At 42.1% G+C, this 21,049-nt stretch overlaps 1 protein-coding gene across 1 annotated transcript in view; it reads right to left on the bottom strand.

Moving 5' to 3' along the window:
* Window positions 1-625: 625 nt before the first annotated feature.
* Window positions 626-21,049, bottom strand: part of LOC119965697 (mycocerosic acid synthase-like polyketide synthase) — a 52,403-nt gene continuing 31,979 nt past the window's right edge. The window contains 8 exon segments of the mRNA XM_038796456.1: window positions 626-5,055; window positions 5,058-5,777; window positions 5,780-6,397; window positions 6,400-6,856; window positions 6,975-7,156; window positions 14,278-14,481; window positions 14,763-14,923; window positions 15,452-15,605. Coding sequence (XP_038652384.1) covers window positions 1,283-5,055; window positions 5,058-5,777; window positions 5,780-6,397; window positions 6,400-6,856; window positions 6,975-7,156; window positions 14,278-14,481; window positions 14,763-14,923; window positions 15,452-15,605 — 6,269 coding nt within the window. The 3' untranslated portion in view covers window positions 626-1,282.

Genomic DNA, 21,049 nt, shown 5'->3' with positions numbered 1-21,049 from the left:
TGGAAATCCAAGATATACCACATCCATTGGCTCCCCGTTATCCACTGCACTGGTAATGTCCTCAAAAAATTCCACTAAATTAGTTAGGCACGACCTGCCCTTTATGAACCCATGCTGCGTCTGCCCAATGGACAATTTCTATCCAGATGCCTCGCTATTTCTTCCTTGATGATAGATTCCAGCATCTTCCCTACAACTGACGTTAAGCTCACTGGCCTATAATTTCCTGCTCTCTGCCTACCTCCTTTTTTAACAGTGGTGTCACGTTTGCTAATTTCCAATCCACCGGGACCACCCCAGAGTCTAGTGGATTTAGGTAAATCATCACCAGTGCATCTGCAATTTCCCTAGCCATCTCTTTTAGCACTCTGGGATGCAGTCCATCAGGGCCAGGATACTTGTCTACCTTTAGCCCCATTAGCTTGCCCATCACTACCTCTTTAGTGATAACAATCCTCTCAAGGTCATCACCTGTCATCCGTTTCCCAACGAAACCGACCTCAAACCCATCCAATTCTGGGCTGAACTGAAGAATCAAAAACGCATTAGAATTCAGTTGTATTTGTAATAGTCAAATGTTTTATTGCGCTGCAGTTTGATAAGAACATTAACAGTTACACCCATAGCCACCATAATTATATAATAGTTCAACTTAACCCTTTAATTAAGAATTTCAGAACAACATTCAAACGAAGTCTTAACATTTAGTGAAAGTATTCCCAAGTGATAAATCATGTTAAAAACATATTGTGCACTTCATTATTTATTGATAGAACATCCCAATGGAAAATATTCGAAACACACTATCATTCCATGCACTCATACTTATTCACAGGCACTGCAGGGAATGATTTACTGCACAGCCCTCATTAGTTGTGAGCATTCTTTTGCAAATTAAAATTACAAAAATTCTTACAGAATTCCATATATTGTTACATGCCATTAAAATTCCTCTAATACAGAAAGAAAACAATACAAAAAAGCTCATGAACAAAGAATATAGCCGATCTATCATAACACCAATTAACCACCTCCTATTGAGCAATAAGCCAGCAAGTCCTCACTGACTCTCATGATCTTGTCACCATGGCAAGCTTCTGCGAATGTCTTTGTTAAAATATTTATATTTCACCATGAACTAAAGTTCAGATAATTACTTGAGTAATATAGGAGTGAGAATCTAGACGCTGCATATAACTGTTTGGGGTTTGCTGGAAAAGCATTACTATTTTTAGACATGGAAAGTACTTCCTCCTTGTCAGTGCAGTCAATAGTAATTATTTTACAATTGGGTGTGGTCTTCAAGTGTATCACTCAAAGATGTGTTCAGTGGCAGTGTTGCTTTTCCAAAGTGTGGTTGAATAGCAGTTTTCTCTACCAGCAGTGACACAACAGTATGTACTGTTGTCTTTGGATCAAGAAATGTTACGAGTGGCAAGTTGATGTTTTTTTCCTGATAAATACGATTCTGCACTGTCATACTTAGCATGGAATCAAGGCCAAAGCTGGAAAGATAGGATTCTTTTGTAAACTCTGCAGGGTCAGTATTACAAATTTCAGACAACAATGCAATGACATACTGCTCAGGTGTCATTGCTGAATTAGTAGATAAAACCTGCTGTTGGATGAGCTGTATTTTACTGATTTCATCCTGCACAAGTAAAAAGAATCGTGCTTTGAGAAATTGAATTTGAGAGACAACATTCTGATATAAATTCAAGAAATTGAATTTACAGACAGCTTGTTGTGGATTGTTCAATACCAAGCAGTGTTCAAGGCATTCAGAAATTTCTGAAACATCCATTATCATTACCCCTTTCGATTCCAGAAATCTTTGGGTCCTGTCCTTATTGAGTAACAGGCCAAGGTTCAATGCACCCCAGTTTAAAGATTGCCCTACAAGCCCTTGGTTTCTCCGATAGTGGACAAAGAAATCAAGAAATGAGTTTGCTGCAGAATAGTTTGACTGGGCAGAATTCCCGCAAAATGATGCAATTGAGGAGTAACATACAAAGTAGTCCAACTGGAGGGACTGTGTTGTATAGTGAAGATTCAGGACACCTGCAATTTTGGGATTCAGAACTTTTTCAAACAATGTTTGATTTAGACTCTGAAGAAGGCCATCGTGTAATACAACAGCACTGTGAAAAACTCCTTTGATTACAATCTTTGGGAAAATGTCATGAAAGGCATCGATGGCTTTCTCAACATCCGACAGCATTGAAATGTCACAGGTCATGCTAGTTACCCTGGTCCCAAACTCATTCCAGAGATTTCTAAATTCTTCCTGCTTCTCATTAGATGGAGTGCTTCTTGACAGAACAATGACATACCCACCACCATGCTTGGCAATGAAATTTACTGTGTGAAAGCCAAGTCCTGTAAGTCCCCCTGTCACTATATATGCAGCATCACTTCTGAAAAGTTGCTTTTGGCTGTGATATACTTGTATCTGTGGCATCCTACTATTTGGTACCTGCGTGCTCTTCAGGTCAACAATTGAAACAGCTTTGCAGGTAAAGTATGATTCTGCCCTGCATTCATCCACATCAGAGATCACTTGCTGAAAATCAACTTTTGGTAAATCAAGCAGTTTTCTTTCTAAATGCATTGATCTCATCCACTTGTAAATATCATGTGCAGTGTTTGTAAGATATCCCTTCTGAAATATGTTAGCTACGAGCAAAACGTGAACATAAACATTGTCCTTTTCACAGCCAGGAATCTTGTGAGAAGTATTAAACGCCTGGTTGTTGTCAAAGAGAACAACAACATGTTTAGCAGAAGAGTTGTTGACAGATGTTGCAACTAAAGATGTATTAATCGGGGGCAGGAAGATCAATGCATCAGAATGAGTAAAAGCAGGTGAAAAGTCATGAGATTCAATCTGAACTCTCCACCCCAATCCATTGGCTGCCATGGACAGCACTTTAGTCAGACATGATTCTGGCTCCATGGAAACAATTAGCAAACGTTTGTCATATTTAGCGTGAGGCAAAATGTTATGCAGTATTTCCCATGCGAGTACAAAGTATGAAACACATGGTGTCTGCTTCAACAGTGGAATTTTACTGCTTTTGTAACAAACAGATGCAGAAAGAGTGACTGTAGAAAATGCTGCAACTGGGTAACATACAGCAACGTGATCTCCTATTTTACATGTCTTTACATCACTGCTGACAGCTGTGACTGTGCCACTGAAATCTAGAGCAAGTAGTTTGTGCCCCTCTGTCATTGATTTGTTCCAGTACATTGTCCGTCCAAAGTGCATTTCTGATACACTGATTGGAAAGTAATCTGATGAATGGATGCAAATTTTATCAATTTTAATGTGTACAGTTTGTTTTGTTGGCTCATTCACTTCCCCTTGTTGTGGTGTTGCATGGAAATTTACAACTTTGTAGGGATCCAATGTTTGGAAACTGACATTTTCAAAACCAGAGTAAGGAACCGTGCTGTGAACATTATCAGATATTTTATTGGGTGTCCGTGTGATGTGGGATGTATACAGCTTTCCTCGTCTAATCATTACTTCAGGATAATTATGAGGCAAGGTAATTGCATTTGCCAATGCTCTAATATCTGCATCAATGGCAGAACTGATGTCAATCAGGTGAAAAGTAACTTCTTGAAGTTCTGCGGCACATGATCTGGTCATGCCCCATAACGCAAAGCCTGCCGTGATCTGATCTGCTGTGTTTTCTGATGTTCTGAATGTGATTGTTCTGATAGACTTTGTGGAATTTTCCCCTTGAACTAGTTGAAGGATTTGACGGTAAATCTCACAGCAGCTGCTAATATGCTCCACCACTGCTTTGCTGTTCTGGTCAGTTAAATTTTGCATCCCCCACATGAATAACACTTCATCAAAGCTGCTCAAATCACTTATATTGTGCTGCCTTAGAACCTGTGTAATTTCTGTGTCCATCAATGTTTTAGGTTCTTGGTAAGGAATATATGAGGACTGCTTGTGCAAATACCTTTGAAGGCTACCAGCAATTCCACAGTTATCTGCAAAGACCAATGATTTGGGAGCAGTAGGATAATCTATGCCTTTGGGAAGATGAACTATTTCCTCCCAGTTATTCTGGTAAAAATAGTCATTCAATTCTGCAGAATTTTGTTTGCTAAGATATGTAATTCTGACATTTTTTACTTCTGCAATGAGGGCTCCCTTTGTATCTGTAAACCCCCCGGAGATCTCAGATAATTCTGCAGTGCGTTTACATGTCCTCATATACAACATCATTTCCTGCTGCATTGGTCGGCATATTATCAAACCCCCCACGGATGTCGGGAATCCTGCTCTAGAATTTGACATTTTCATGGCGAAGACAGCTGTCATTTGCATATAATAATCTAAAATGACTGGATGAATGTGGTAATCGTGCATCTGCAGCACAATCTCGTCAGGTACCTTAATACATGTTATAGCTTCCTTTAATTCATCCCCATAGAACACATCCCCAAGGTGTCTGAAAACTGAACCATATTGGAAACCTAAAGAAGAGAGCTTGTTATAGAAGTCTTCCGCCTTTATCTTTTCCTTGGCCCTTGGCAGAATATGTTGAAGAGCGATAATATTTTCTTCAACGATGCATTCCGGTACTTGACGAACCTCTCCCTTTGCATAAGTGGCAGCAGGTGCAAAAACAACAAACTTGGTCACTTTGCCTTCCTTGCTGAGCTGTACCTTGAGCTCAGTTGAGTTTGGTTGCACAATACAGGGATTCAAAAAAGTAGTACTGATTTGACACAAACTGAGTGGTATCTTTGGCTTAATACTTGCCAGGGCTGATGCTAAGCCAAGCTCCACATGAATAGAGCCAGGTAATATAGGGACATTGTTGTTTTTGTGCTCTGATATATATGGCACTGTTGTTGGTGTTAGGTTGTAGTTGAATTCCTTGCCATTTCTTTTTGAACTGTAGAGGAAGGGGTGCGTGGGAGATGCTGCATTTTCATTACTTATCCTAAAGTCTTCAAAATTGACCTGAAGCTTAGTGCGATCAAATTTGTAGCAAGGATACAATGTTGGAGGAGTCTCACTCCTATGTACAAATTTTTCCAGTTCGGATTGTACCCGAGTTCAAATAGTTTTGATAAAACTGAAATCAGTGTTTCACAATCTGCCTCTGGCTGTACTGCGGGAAGAACCAGAGCATCATGCCCTACAATTTCTCTGATGTACCTTTGTAAGGCCCTTCTTGGACCTATTTCTACAAACACAGCATTTTTCACCTCGGCAACTGCAGTTCTTATAGCTTGTTCAAAGGCAACAGGTTTGCGAATATTTCTGGCCCAATATTCCCCTGTGACACAGTCACCCCTTGAAACTAGTTGTCCAGTAACAGTGGAAATTACTTTGGTCTCTGTTTCATGTTTTTCTAACTTGCCTATGTTCTCTTCCACCTGTTTTAAAATTGGTTCCATTAAGTGACTGTGATATGCTGTCGGAACATCTAAAATATGAAGGAATACATTTCTGTCACCAAATGAACGGGACAATTCTGTGTGCAGTTCATCCACTGCTTTGGAGTCACCTGACACTGTACATGATGAAGGACTATTGAATGCAGCAATGCACAATCTCCCTGAATATGAATCAAGTTTGTCTGATACTGTTGACAGGGGTAAATTACTAATCACCAACATTCTACCTTCTGTTACTGTCGACTGTAATACACTTCGGTGGTAAAGCACCTTTACAGCATCTTGTAATGAAAGTATCCCAGCACAATGAGCTGCAGCAACTTCCCCAACAGAATGACCAATGGTACATCTGGCTGCACTCCCCAAAACTTCAAAAGAGACACAATTGCCATCTGAATGGCAAACAGCACTGGCTGTGCGATGTCTGCTTTTGTGAAGTCGGCACAGTCGTCTCGAATTAAATCTAGCAATTTGATGTTTGTGTATGGTTTGAGTATTCGTTCTATCTCTTCAATTTGTGACCTGAACTTTGCTTCTGTTTGGAGAAGTTGTTTGCACATACCTCGATATAAAACACCATTGCCACAAAATACAAATACTAGCTTTACCCCTGTCTTTCCCTGAGCTACTTCAGTATTTGTGGCTGATTTAAGCTGCTGCTGCAGATGACTGAGAGAAGATGCCACAAATGCTTTTCTGTATCTGTTATTTTTGTGGCTTCTTCTGCAGGCAGATGTATATGCCAAGTTCTGGAGCACAATGTCACCACTTTCCTTTATTTGGTGACTTGTGTCTTTTAGCATCATCTGAACTGAATTCTGGGAGGCAGCTGAAAGCACAAATATCTCAAATGGTTTTTGTCCACAGTTATGTACAGAATCCTGCCGGTACTCCCTTACTACTACATGAGCATTTGTTCCCCCAAAACCAAATGAATTAACCCCTGCCATCTTCTCTTCATCCAACTTTCATTCCATTGTTTCACACTGGTAGGAATATGTAGATTCAAAGCTTTTGCATTGATGCTTGAATTCTCCTCAGAGTAGTGGAGTGATGGCACAATTTTCCCATGATGCATCATTAGGAGCACTTTAATTAAACCTGCTGCTCCTGCAGCGGACTCTGTGTGACCAATGTTTCCTTTGACAGAACCCATGATGAGTGGAGGTAGGTTTGGATGCCTGGATTGCCCAAGGATATTTGAGATGCTGGCTGCTTCTGTAGGATCACCAGCTGGTGTTCCGGTTCCATGAGCCTCCATGTAGTGAACCTCTGATGGGTCAACATTTTTGTTGTAAATACTTCTCAATAACTCTTCTTGTTGTGTTTTTGAGGGTCTGGTGATGGGTGTGACTGTCCTACCATCCTGATTGACTGCACTACGGACTATTACTCCCCAAATATGATCAAGGTCCTTCTGAGCCTGTTAACAAGATTAATGGATATGGTAATTCAATGATAGATTTTGGAATAAATATCAATATTTAAATGCATATTCTGGATAAAAATGAAGAGAAACATGTGTGATAATTATGCATTACCTTTGTCAGCGTCTTCAACAGAAGAATTCCACAACCTTCTCCCCTTCCGTACCCATTACCTTTGCTGGAAAATGGCTTGCTCATTCCATCTGGTGATATCATCTTTGCTTTGCTAAGTGCTACATTGACTCTTGGTTCAATGATACAGCTCACTCCCCCACAAACAGCCATCTCACAATCACCTGAAAGATGAAAATGGAGTTTGAACAAAGTCATTGTGGGCAACGTTGAGCTTGATAAGTGTAGTTGGTTTGTAATACAAATATTGATAAAGTAACTTATATGGAGCTAACAACAGTATCGGAGATACTTCAGAGCATGGTTTAACATTTGTTAACATTTTTAGTTTCTTCTGTGGTGTTAAGAGCTAACATACATCAGATGATTCATGTGTTTCTTAATCTAACATTGTAAAGCGTGACTATCTATATGAAGAAGTAGGTGGTATTGCCATGACTGCACTGGAGTAGTTTGGGCTGGGGAGAGACAAGCCCTGCAGTCTGTTGTCTGGGATATTTACTGTATCCAATGCATTGGGTCACATAGGGTATAAGACCATAAGACCATAAGACACAGGAGCGGAAGTAAGGCCATTCGGCCCATCGAGTCCACTCCACCATTCAATCATGGTTGATTTCAACTCCATTTACCCGCTCTCTCCCCATAACCCTTAATTCCTCGAGAAATCAAGAATTTATCAATTTCTGTCTTAAAGACACTCAATGTCCCGGCCTCCACCGCCCTCTGTGGCAATGAATTCCACAGACCTACCACTCTCTGGCTGAAGAAATTTCTCCTCATCTCTGTTCTAAAGTGACTCCCTTTTATTCTAAGGCTGTGCCCCCGCGTCCTAGTCTCCCCTGCTAATGGAAACAACTTCCCTACGTCAATCCTATCCAAGCCATTCATTATCTTGTAAGTTTCTATTAGATCTCCCCTCAACCTCCTAAACTCCAATGAATCAAAGTAAGGGAACACTTAGGAAGCAGTGATCATAATATGGTAGAATTCAGTCTGCAATTTGAAAGAAGGAAGGTAGAATCAGATGTAAAGGTTTTACAGTTAAATAAACGTAATTACAGGCGCATGAGGGAGGAACTGATGAAAATCGACTGGAAGCAGAGCCTAGTGGGAAAGACAGTAGAACAGCAATGGCAGGAGTTTTGTAGCCTTCCCAATCTTCCACTTCCAAGAATTTAGAAATCTCATCCTTAACGATGATTCCTGGGATCATCCGTGTGAATCTCCGCTGGACCCGCTCCAGTGCCAGTATGTCCTTCCTGAGGTGTGGGGCCCAAAATTGCTCACAGTATTCTAAATGGGGCCTAACTAGTGCTTTATAAAGCCTCAGAAGTACATCCCTGCTTTTATATTCCAAGCCTCTTGAGATAAATGACAACGTTACATTTGCTTTCTTAATTACGGACTCAACCTGCAGGTTTACCTTTAGAGAATCCTGGACTAGGACTCCCAAGTCCCTTTGCACTTTAGCATTATGAATTTTGTCACCGTTTAGAAAATAGTCCATGCCTCTATTCTTTTTACCAAAGTGCAAGACCTCGCACTTGCCCACGTTGAATTTCATCAGCCACTTCTTGGACCATTCTCCTAAACTGTCTAAATCTTTCTGCAGCCTCCCCACCTCCTCAATACTACCTGCCCCTCCACCTATCTTTGTATCATCGGCAAACTTGGCCAGAATGCCCCCAGTCCCGTCATCTAGATCGTTAATATATAAAGAGAACAGCTGTGGCCCCCAACACTGAACCCTGCGGGACACCACTTGCCACCGGTTGCCATTCCGAAAAAGAACCTTTTATCCCAACTCTCTGCCTTCTGTCTGACAGCCAATCGTCAATCCATGTTAGTACCTTGCCTCGAATACCATGGGCCCTTATTTTACTCAGCAGTCTCCCGTGAGGCACCTTGTCAAAGGCCTTTTGGAAGTCAAGATAGATAACATCCATTGGCTCTCCTTGGTCTAACCTATTTGTTATCTCTTCAAAGAACTCTAACAGGTTTGTCAGGCACGACCTCCCTTACTAAATCCATGCTGACTTGTCCTAATCCGACCCTGCACTTCCAAGAATTTAGAAATCTCATCCTTAACGATGGATTCTAGAATTTTGCCAACAACCGAGGTTAGGCTAATTGGCCTATAATTTTCCATCTTTTTTCTTGTTCCCTTCTTGAACAGGGGGGTTACAACAGCGATTTTCCAATCCTCTGGGACTTTCCCTGATTCCAGTGACTTTTGAAAGATCATAACTAACGCCTCCACTATTTCTTCAGCTATCTCCTTTAGAACTCTAGGATGTAGCCCATCTGGGCCCGGAGATTTATCAATTTTCAGACCTTTTAGTTTCTCTAGCACCTTCTCCTTTGTGATGGCAACCATATTCAACTCTGCCCCCTGACTTTCCTGAATTGTTGGGATATTACTCATGTCTTCTACTGTGAAGATGGACGCAAAGTACTTATTAAGTTCCTCAGCTATTTCCTTGTCTCCCATCACTAGATTACCAGCGTCATTTTGGAGCGGCCCAATGTCTACTTTTGCCTCCCCTTTGTTTTTAATGTATTTAAAGAAACTTTTACTATCATTCCTAATGTTACTGGCTAGCCTACCTTCATATTTGATCCTCTCCTTCCTTATTTCTCTCTTTGTTATCCTCTGTTTGTTTTTGTAGCCTTCCCAATCTTCTGACTTCCCACTACTCTTTGCCACATTATAGGCTCTCTCTTTTGCCTTGATGCATTCCCTGACTTCCTTTGTCAGCCATGGCTGCCTAATCCTCCCTTTGATAACCTTTCTTTTCTTTGGGATGAACCTCTGCACTGTGTCCTCAATTACTCCCAGAAACTCCTGCCATTGCTGTTCTACTGTCTTTCCCACTAGGCTCTGCTTCCAGTCGATTTTCGTCAGTTCCTCCCTCATGCACCTGTAATTACGTTTATTTAACTGTAAAACCTTTACATCTGATTCTACCTTCCTTCTTTCAAATTGCAGACTGAATTCTACCATATTATGATCACTGCTTCCTAAGTGTTCCCTTACTTTAAGATCTTTTATCAATTCTGGCTCATTACATAACACTAAGTCCAGAATAGCCTGTTCCCTCGTGGGCTCCATCACAAGCTGTTCCAAAAAGCCATCCTGTAAACATTCAATGAATTCCCTTTCTTTGGGTCCACTGGCAACATTATTTACCCAGTCCACCTGCATATTGAAGTCCCCCATGATCACTGTGACCTTGCCTTTCTGACATGCCCTTTCTATTTCGTGGTGCATTTTGTGCCCCTGGTCCTGACCACTGTCAGGAGGCCTGTACATAACTCCCATTATGGTTTTTTTGCCTTTGTGGTTCCTCAACTCTACCCACACAGACTCCACATCGTCTGACCCTATGTCGTTTAGTGCTATTGATTTAATTTCATTTCTAATTAACAAGGCAACCCCGCCCCCTCTACCCACCTCTCTGTCTTTTCGATAGGTTGTAAATCCCTGGATGTTTAACTGCCAGTCCTGAACCCCCTGCAACCATGTCTCTGTGATGCCTACCACATCATACCTGCCAGTCACAATCTGGGCCACAAGCTCATCTACCTTGTTCCGTACACTGCGGGCATTTAAATATAGCACCTTTAATTCCCTATTGACTGTCCCTTTTTGTTTTCTTAGTGTGGTGGACCTTGGTTTACTGAGCCTTTCCATACACTGTGTCATATTTTGTGAGATGGGGACTATCGTAACCTCTCCTGAGCTCTGTCTTTTCGTGATTTTTTGTAATCCTAAGCAGCTACGCTTCCCACTGATTCCTTCACCTCTTGGTTCCCTGACTTTCCCTTCCCCCCCAATCTCTAGTTTAAAGTCCTATTGACCACCCTATTTACTCTTTTCGCCAGAACACTGGTCCCAGCTCGGTTCAGGTGGAGACCATCCCAACGGTATAGGTCCCCCCGTCCCAAAACTGATGCCAGTGTCCCATGAAAAGGAACCCCTCTTTCCCACACCACTCTTTCAGCCACGTGTTAACTTCCCTTATTCTTGCCTCCCTATGCCGGGCAGTAATCCGGAGATTATGACCCTTGAGGACCTGTTTTTTAATTTGAATCCTAACTCTTTATAATCTCTAAACAGGTCCTCTTTCCTAGACTTGCCTAAGTTGTTGGTACCGACATGGACCACAACAACTGGATCCTCCCCCACCCTCTCCAGTATGGTTTAGCACAGTGGGCTAAACAGCTGGTTTGTAATGCAGAACAATGCCAGCAGCGCAGGTTCAATTCCCGTACCGGCTTCCCCGAACAGGCGCCGGAATGTGGCGACGAGTTGCTTTTCACAGTAACTTTATTGAAGCCTACTTGTGACAATAAGTGATTATTATTATTATTACATCCTTGAAATAAGTAGAATGAACCAGTAAAAATAATCTCATTCTCCACACACATGTACTAACACAGACCCATACCCCACACACATACACATCCAGATACAGCTACCTGAACTGTTCAGTTGTTCGGTGTTTGGTTATGTGTATGTGTTATATTCCTGAAATGAGGGTCCAGAGTTAGACACATTGGGCACACACAAGTTACAGTTGGCCTGCACTTACATCCAAATTAGGAGCAAGTCTGCTCCATCATTCAATTAGATCATGGATGATCTGATTGTAACGTCAAATTCACATACCTGACTACCTCAGACAACCTTTCACCCCTCCCCTTGTTAATCTATCCATTAATCAAGAATTTATCCATCTCTGCCTTAAAAATATTCAAAGACTGTTCTTCCACTGCCTTTTGAAGAAGGGAGTTCCAAAGACTCATGACTGACCCCATGAGAGAAAGATTTCCTCTCATCCCTGCCTTAAATGAGCACCCCCGTTATTTTTAAATAGTGACCCCCACGTTCTAGATTCTACCACAGGAGGAAACATCCTCTCCACCTGCACTCTATCAGGGCCCTCAGTATCTGGGGCTGGATTGATTCTTCTCAGTACTATATTAGTTAATTAGTTAAACTTGAGTGTGGCTACTAAGAAAAAAAACAAAACTGTTAGCATGCAACTGTAAACATGAGAGCCGACATTTTAAAGCATTGAATAAAATTCCTGCTGCACACATAGAAGTTTGAGTTTGTTATCCCTGTCTATCTCTGAGGCATAAAACACCCATTGATTTATTGACCAGCAAATCCATACTAGCTTCCTGCTACATTAACACCACTGAGCTCTTGAGGCCATTGATTGTTCGCACTTTTAGCTGTTATCCTGAACTTGGACAATTCACTTTGAGTTACAGAATTTTATCACTTTGGGGGAAAAGAACAAAGCTCCAAACAATTAACTAATCCACTAATTAGAGCATAAAGTATTGTATTTTCGCAACCAAGAGTAACTATAATCACAATTGCAAGTCACTACATAATAGAAATCTTCACAAAACTAAACACAGCTCCATTTGTACATTCTACCATATAATTGTTTTCGCATGACCTGAGCCATACAGCACAACCACAACAGCTCCGAGACTTAAGACCATAAGACCATAAGACATAGGAGTGGAAGTAAGGCCATTCGGCCCATCGAGTCCACTCCACCATTCAATCATGGTTGATTTCAACTCCATTTACCCGCTCTCTCCCCATAGCCCTTAATTCCTCGAGAAATCAAGAATTTATCAATTTCTGTCTTAAAGACACTCAATGTCCCGGCCTCCACCGCCCTCTGTGGCAATGAATTCCACAGACCCACCACTCTCTGGCTGAAGAATTTTCTCCTCATCTCTGTTCTAAAGTGACTCCCTTTTATTCTAAGGCTGTGCCCCCGCGTCCTAGTCTCCCCTGCTAATGGAAACAACTTCCCTACGTCCATCCTATCCAAGCCATTCATTATCTTGTACGTTTCTATTAGATCTCCCCTCAACCTCCTAAACTCCAATGAACTTGTCTGTCTGTCTGATAAAGGCTGGATCAAATTACACATTAGCGAGAACATCAAATTACTCTGCAGCAGACAGGATCATATTATACATTCAAGACAAACTGTTGGGTATGCCTTGCCTCAGAAAAAAAATCTGGTCTAACCCATTTACATGGCAACTAAATGTAACCAAATTAGGTAAGCAGCAATCACCTTTGACACCTTTGCACAAAACTAAAATCTACACCAATGTATTTTTGTTTAGCTGTAGGTTAACCTTAGTGGACATTATAAATTCTCTGGCCATTTGCTGGCAGTGGGATTCTCTGGGCCACTGGCGGAGCATCCCTGCCTGTGTGTTTCCCAGCAACTTGGAGTGGCTTCAATGGGGATTCCCATTGACAACGGCGGGAGCAAAGATTCCCGCCACCAGCGAACAGCGCGGCACCTCCCGCTGCTGACAAACACATGGCTGGGAGGCCGGAGAATCCCAACCTATGTATGAAATTAGGATTGCTGCTGAAATGCTCATACACCACACTTCCTTGGCACCAAAATACATATTAGGCGTGTAGTGATCCCCACATGGGTATGTACAGAAGGGGCTGATGGGTAATGGAAAGACCACCAGGGGGCAGCACTGAGGTATAAAAGTGGGACACAGACAGCCCTCTCCCTCTCTTTGGCTGATGTGGCTGTGAGGTGAACATGAACAGAAATTTAGCTCAGGGCTGCTAGTGTGGTCAGGCCTAGTTGCAGAGCATAGAAAAGTTGTAACCTTTTTATTAGTGCAGTTCTTTAAGTAAGAGTTCACGCAGTTATTTAAGTTGTGTTGCTCAATAAACCTTCTATCAAACTTCTGAACGACTTCGAGCGTTCTTCCAGAGCGTCTATTGTAACTGAGTTGAGTAGCACTGATTACCATCTCTATAGGTAACGGTGTGTTTCCCAGCAACCTGGAGTGGCTTCAATGGGGATTCCCATTGACATCAATGGGCAAAGAATCCCGCCACCAGCGAACGTCCGCCGCCTCCCACTGCTGAGAAACACATGGCTGGGAATCCGGACAATCCCGACTTCTGTATGAAATTAGGATTGTTGCTGAAATGCTCATACACCACACTTCCTTGGCACCAAATACATATTAGGCGGAACAAGTAAAATGCATTTTCTCGATGTTAATATAGATTTTTGATCTACAAGAGAATCAAAAGGTTATGGGGTAGAAGGACAGGTAGGAAAATGGTGTTAAAGCCAAATTCAGATGAACCATGATCTTATTGAATGGCGGGGTAGGCTCAAGGGGCCAAATAACCTCTTCATGCTCCTATTTCCTCTGTTTTTACATGCTTGTTAAAAAGTGAAATAATTACTTGTACCTTGCTTGATAGCCTGAGAAGCAAAGTGCAGAGCAACAAGGGATGATGAGCATGCTGTGTCGATAGCCAATGATGGTCCTGTGAGGTTGAAAGTGAAAGAAATCCTATTTGCTGCGATACACATTGATGTCCCTGTCGCATTGTAATGGGTGATTTTGTCGGCGGCATTATTGAAAATTCCTTCATAGTCACGATTTGTAAGTCCTAAAAAAAAACAAGAATAAAGTGTCATATATTACTGAGGAGTATCGATGAGGAGTATATCTGTGCTCACAAATAAACCTATTTCATTCCTTTGCCAACAGGCTGTATGGATGCTTGTGAACTGAAATTTTCAAGAGTTAGGCTTTTGTTTGGTAAGGGTATCAAAGGTTATGAAAGATGTGTAAATGTTGTTGAGATACAAATCAGCCATGATCCAGTCGAATGGCTGAACAAATTTGAGGGGCAGAATGGTTTGTTCCCATGTAACAGATGGAACTCACCAATGAAAACTCCTGTTCTGCTGCCACTGATGTCTTCCATAGGCATCCCTGCATTTTCAAATGCTTTGTATGTGCACTCTAACAGAAGTTTGTGCTGTGGATCCATACTGCTGGCTTCTGTTTGGTTAATGCTGAACAACTTGTGGTCAAATTCATTAAGCCTGGTAAATTAAAAAAAATAACAAGTTTACATTAACTACATGCAGGTGAATTTACAATGGGTGGAGTGTTCTCCTGCTCATCGGATATAATTTCAGCTGAAGAGCTGTGAAAACTCAGGAAGAATGGCGGAAATTACATTTATTTTTATTCCAGAGTTTCTGTGGCTCTATTGATGAAGTTAAATCCAGACCCCCCCCCCCCCCCCCCCCCCCCCCCCCCCCGGCCCCATGCCTCACATATTAGAAATGTGAGAGAAATGTGTAGTGATGTATTTTATGGGGAACAAAAGGAGAGGCAATATAAACTAATTGGCACAGAAACAGAGAGAGAAGTTTGAATTAATGGTTACATTTTTTATTTCTAAATTGAGTCAAACTGTTTTTTACTGCATTCACCTCCGAGTTCAAATAGATCTCAAGATTAAGAATAAAACATTTCAATTGGCTGATTATGCTTTATTGATTTATAATCATTACTACTCTCTGATCATTGAAGTTATTATTGCAGAGTATTTCATACAGCATTACCCTTCGATAAAACATCCACGTTTTGTGATCATTTTTCCAACTTTGTCGTCATCTGTGTCATGCCAGAATTTAGTATCGAATCGATCTGGTGGAATATCTACGACACAGTTTCTTCCCTCATGAAGAACTTTCCAGAAATTGTCAATGCCTTCCCCTGAAAATAAAACACAAGAATTCAGAGGGGAATCACAGGTATTAAAATCATTCTGAATACGTCAGTAAAATTGTCTGAAGAAAGACAGTGTCATTGGTTATGACAGCTCTTGCTGGCCATATGGCCATTGCTCACATCCTTTTTTCCAGAAATATGCTTTATTCATAAAATATCTAAAAGAACATTCCAAACATTTCAACCTGGTGATTACAAAATGCAATAACATAACATTTTTCTCATGGAGCATGTTGCACCCTGACATGTCTCAATACAACTGTGATACATGTGATATTTACCATATGCATTCAATGTCTGACAGACAGCCGAAGGGGTTCTACAGAGTTTCAAGTCCCTCGATGTGCTATGGCTCCCAGCCCCTCAATGTACTATGACTGAAAGGACTGAGGTGATTACCTTTCCTCATTGCGCCATTTGTGGCGCATGCCCCAAGCTTTACTGCCTCCCTCAGCTTGTAGTCCTGGCTCATAGAATGTGTCAGTTTACAACACTCAGTCATGGATAGCTCTTTGCACTGGAAGGCCAACATGTTTCAGTCAGACCAAAACGTGTGTTTCACTGGGTTGATAACCCTCCAGCCATGGTTGATATTTGTCTCAGTATGTGTTCCTGGGAACATCCCATGGAGCACAGAGTCCTGTGTCAAGGAACTGCACATGATGAACCTTGACAAAAACCACTGCATCCCTTTCCAGACCCTATTTTGCAATGGCACATGGAGGGGGTGTCCAGCGATGAGACCTCTTAAAACTGAATATCTAGGATGCCACTAGAGTAGTTTTACATAAGTTAGTTTATTAAGGATTGAGATTAATTATAGAAAGTGTACTGGGTAATCATTATTAACCATTAAACCTATATTTTAGGACATAGCAGTGATAATCACGTAATCTCTAGCTACAAACAGTGGCCACATGCATGATGGGATTAGGCTTACTAACTTGCCCATGCTTTTGACAGACAGGAGATGTGTGATGAGCAGATTGCACAGTGGACATAAGCAGGTTTTATCGTGGCCCCCAATATCCTCTGAAACAATCCATGAAGTGAAGAGGAAGTCAGTTCTGCCATGCTGTCCCTAACTGGACAATGGGTGAGCAGGACGATTAGGATCCAATCATGGGTTGATCGTAATTTTATTGGATAAGTTTGAACATGACAGCTTCAGGGATTGGATCCAGTCCAAATGGGGTGGGCTATTGATTTTGGAAATTGTACATTTGATGTGTTTTTATCAGTGTTCAGCAGATCAATCTTGGCATTATCCAGGTCTGTCTCTCGTGTACACAAAACCAAGCTTGGGATAATAAAAGCCGCCATATCCAAGATTGTTGTGTGTCTGCTCTGTTTGTTAAGCTAAGGCCAACATGAGGGACGAACCCCACGTTAAGGTTGGCTCATACTCAGGCTTTGGAGAACGCTCTTACAGCACATTCCTGAAGGAGGTGTGTGAGTCTCTTTCCATCACAGCTGCTTTGAGGACAGCATGTGGTGGTGCAGAGGACTTTGGGGAATACGTGAAGATTCTGATGGGGAGTGCACTTCTCATCACCAGTCAAGCTACATCTTGGTGCTTGTTTGGAAATTTGGGCGATGATCTATTCTGCCAAATGACTGTGGTATTATCATAACTATCAGCATTGCAAGGGTTACTGTATGTGTCAAGAGTAGCCAGTAGAGGGAAATATAGTTACAACGATATCAGGCAGTGATGCTAAACCTTAGGGGAGGAGTGTATGCCGGAGTTGGCTAGTGAAGGTCAGAAAAGCAGATAAAGCAGATAATAGTTTATACCAGTAGTGAGATAGCAATAGATGAGTGCAGTTAGGTGTTACTGATCAATGTGCTATTCTAAGGATTTTGTGTCGAATCCTAGTTTAGCAGTGTAAATAAAATCATAGCTTTATTTAAGTAAAGCTATTTTGTGGTCTTTGTGAACAATATGCCAACTATCCTGAAATAAGAAACACAAGGAACACCACAAGACTTTGACAGACTGCTCAGGGAGTGATCTAACAGATCCACCATCTCCTATTCCCGCAGGACCTCAAGAATGTTACTAGAAACACACTGCCTGATGGGCTTGAGGTCAAAGGTGTTTTTCTGCCCAAACAAAGGTGCACATATTGTGTCAAATGCTTTCTCCTGGTCAAGGCTGATGAGGCCTGTGTCTATCCCACATCCTGTACATAGCAATAATATTCCTGAGTAGTGCGAGTCTATCAGAGATCATCCTGCTGGATACAGTGCAGTTCTGCCTGCACCTATTAGCAGAGAAACAGATGTCTGGATTCTCCGTTCTCTAGCCTGAGTGCTCCCCACCATCAGAGAATCACTACGGTCCCCGCTGGTGCGAGGCAGAGGTGCCAAGTGCAAGTCTCTCTCTTCACATGCTAATTTATACATGGGAGAGACCGCACTGGATTCCATCAGAATTCAACAATACCAGGCTGCCATTTTGAGTGTGTGGCCTGATATGAAGGCCTAGTGGTGAGCACCCCCCCTCCCCAACAATACAAATCCTGCCCTACCCCCCCCCCCCCCCCCCCCCCACCTAGCTGACAAGTAGGGGCATCTCTCTACCATCCGCTGACAAGTAGGGGCATCTTTACCCCACCACGGGAATAATGGGTCATCTCTCCCCGACAGCATGCACACATAAGGGTGACCCGATCCCTCTCCCCCACAAACCTCCCCCCCCCCCCCACCCCCGGCATCAGAGACTGCCATCACAAGACTCCCAGGTGGCCAGATGGGTTGCTAATTGCTACATTATTCAAGTATACTGCCTACTGATAGAATGTCACGCGATCTGTAGTGATGTCAGTGGTGTATTTGTGTGGGCTTTCATTTCACCATCTTACCCTGTAGAAGCAAAATCTCTAAATAACCCTTCACTGGTAAACGGGCTGAGGGAATGGGAACCTAGAAAGTTGCTGACTCTGTGACCTACTGTCCGGGTAAGGGAAGAACTAGTTTGCTTGTTGGTGAGGAGATTGCTTGTGGTCTAAGATATTGCTTGCTTTGAAAGGTAATGGAAGGGAGAAAGGCTTGAAGGCTGAAGAAGTACAGAGCAAGGAACTGGAATCCAAAAATGGCGGTAAAAATTGGTGCTATGAACGCGTTTGATGAGGATTATGAGATATGGAATTCTTATGAAGAAAGGTTCCCAATTGTATCTTGTAGCAAATCAGACACCTGGAAACCTGCAGATTTTGATCTTCCTCAGCTTGGTTGGGTGAGAAACATTAATGTTATTACAAAATGTGGTCCACCCAACTAAACCAGGAGAAAGACATACAAAAAGAGTTAATGACAATCTTGGAAGGACATTTCTCTCCCCATTCACTGTTGATAGTTGAGAGGTTTGTTTTTCTTGCCCATGGTCAAGAGGAAGGATGAAAGCATTTGAAATTCATAGCTATGTTACACAAATTAGCAATGTACTGTGACTTTGGTCAAACACTTGATGATACACTTCGAGACAGATTAGTCAGTGGAATTAGAAATGAAGTCATCCAAAGGAAACTGTTGAGTGAAGGTGCCATAACTTAAATCTGCTGTGGAAATTGCTACTTAAATTGAGCTTGCATCAAAAGAGGCTTCGTGATTAGAGTTCAAGCAAATGTTCATAAGATAGAGGCTGCAAAAAGCAAGTCTGTGAAAAATCTACCATGTCATTTGTCTTGTTATGCTCTTGGCGTAGCATAAGCTGCTTCCTTGATGTTCACTCTGACAAAGAAGGTTCAGATGTGGAGATAACTTCAAAACATTATTAAACTATTTACAATTCTCCTACTCAGATTCGCCTCTACTGTTAATCCTTCTATAGCCACTCAGATGACGAACCAGTCTGCTACAATCCACGTGGGTGGGTATGATGTTGAATCAATCCTGTGTCTGTGCTCACTGAGTGTCTCCACTGGAAAGAGGAAGATCATGTGTGCTGTGTCCTTTTTATATGGGTTGTTGTACTGCCCTCCTGTGGTGGTGTCACCTCTGTGTGTATCGTGAATGCCCATGGCCCGTGTCCTATCTTACTGACCTATTGGTTGAATGTCTGTGTGTCATGTCTCTGGTGCTCCCTCTAGTGTCTATCAGGTCTCCATGTATTTACATTAACCCCTTGTGTATTTACAGTGATGCATATCACCACATCATGTTGTACTCAAGTGGGACATTCAGCAGGAGAATGTTGGAGGAAGGAGAATAAGGTGAAAAATTGAGCCACATTTCCAAGACATATTGGTCAAGCCAATCTTTATCAGCGCAAAAGAACTGGACCAAGAAAAATATAGCCAATCTACAAGTCGAATTTACAAGTTACGTGACAGAACTGAAGGGGGTTATTTCTGATTTTAAAAACGGCTTTAAAGGGATACTGGGAAGCAGGCAGCGAGGTAGATTGAGACCAGGAAGAGATCAGCCATGATCTGATTGAATGGTAGAGCAGGCATGAAGGGCTGAATTGCCTACTTCTTCTCCTAATTCCCTACGTTCCTGTGTAGGAGCAATGTGCCAAATCAGCTTCAAGAATTCAACCTTGTCAGTAGGAAGGTGATCAACAATCCTTCTGGGTATTCTCAAAACCTGATGGAAATACAATCAGGAGGAAGTGGATACGGGTGCTGCAGTCTCACTAGCACCTGAGATAATACAGTCAGAAACTAAAACAATCTAACTTAACAGCCACCAATGTCGACCGAAGGCTGTACATAGAAGAAGCCATGCCACTAAAGGGATGCATAATGGTGAATGTGGAGGTAATGGTCAAAAAGGGGAGTTGCCTCTCCAGCCTTGTTTGATAGTTAATGGTTGAGAAAGATAAAACTCAACCGGGCAATCGGAACCAACTAGTTGATTCAAAGAATGGCCTGCAACAACTTCTGAACAAGTATGTAAAGTGTTTGAAGAATCACTGGTGCTCAATAACAGGAGTTGAAATTAAACTCATGATCAAGCCAGACAGTGCACTTAAATACCTCAAAGCGAGAACTGTACCATATGCCATAAGACCAAAAGTAGAAAAGAACCTTTAAAGATTATTTCAGAAAGGAGTCATTGAAGGAGTCATAGGGTGGCACGGTGGCACAGTGGTTAGCACTGCTGCCTCACAGCTCCAGGGTCCCGGGATGAATTCCAGTCTAGGGTGACTGTGTGGAGTTTGCACTTTCTTTCCGTGTCTGCGTGGGTTTCCTCCGGGTGCTCCTGTTTCCTCCATAGTCCAAAGATGTTAGGTAGATTGGCCATGCTAAATTGCCCCTTAGTGTCCAAAGGTTGGTGGATAGGGTGGTGGAGTGGGTCTAGATGGAGTGCTCCACCGGAGAGTTGTGTAGACTCAATGGGCTGAATGGCCTGCTAGATAACATAATGGTGTCATGTAATTAATACTTAGTTGGGTCTGTTAAAATGCTTAAAAGTAAAGT

Source organism: Scyliorhinus canicula, chromosome 5 (assembly GCF_902713615.1).
Source record: "Scyliorhinus canicula chromosome 5, sScyCan1.1, whole genome shotgun sequence".
NCBI classification, from domain to species: Eukaryota; Metazoa; Chordata; class Chondrichthyes; order Carcharhiniformes; family Scyliorhinidae; genus Scyliorhinus; species Scyliorhinus canicula.
This window is presented reverse-complemented; position numbering and strand designations above follow the sequence as displayed.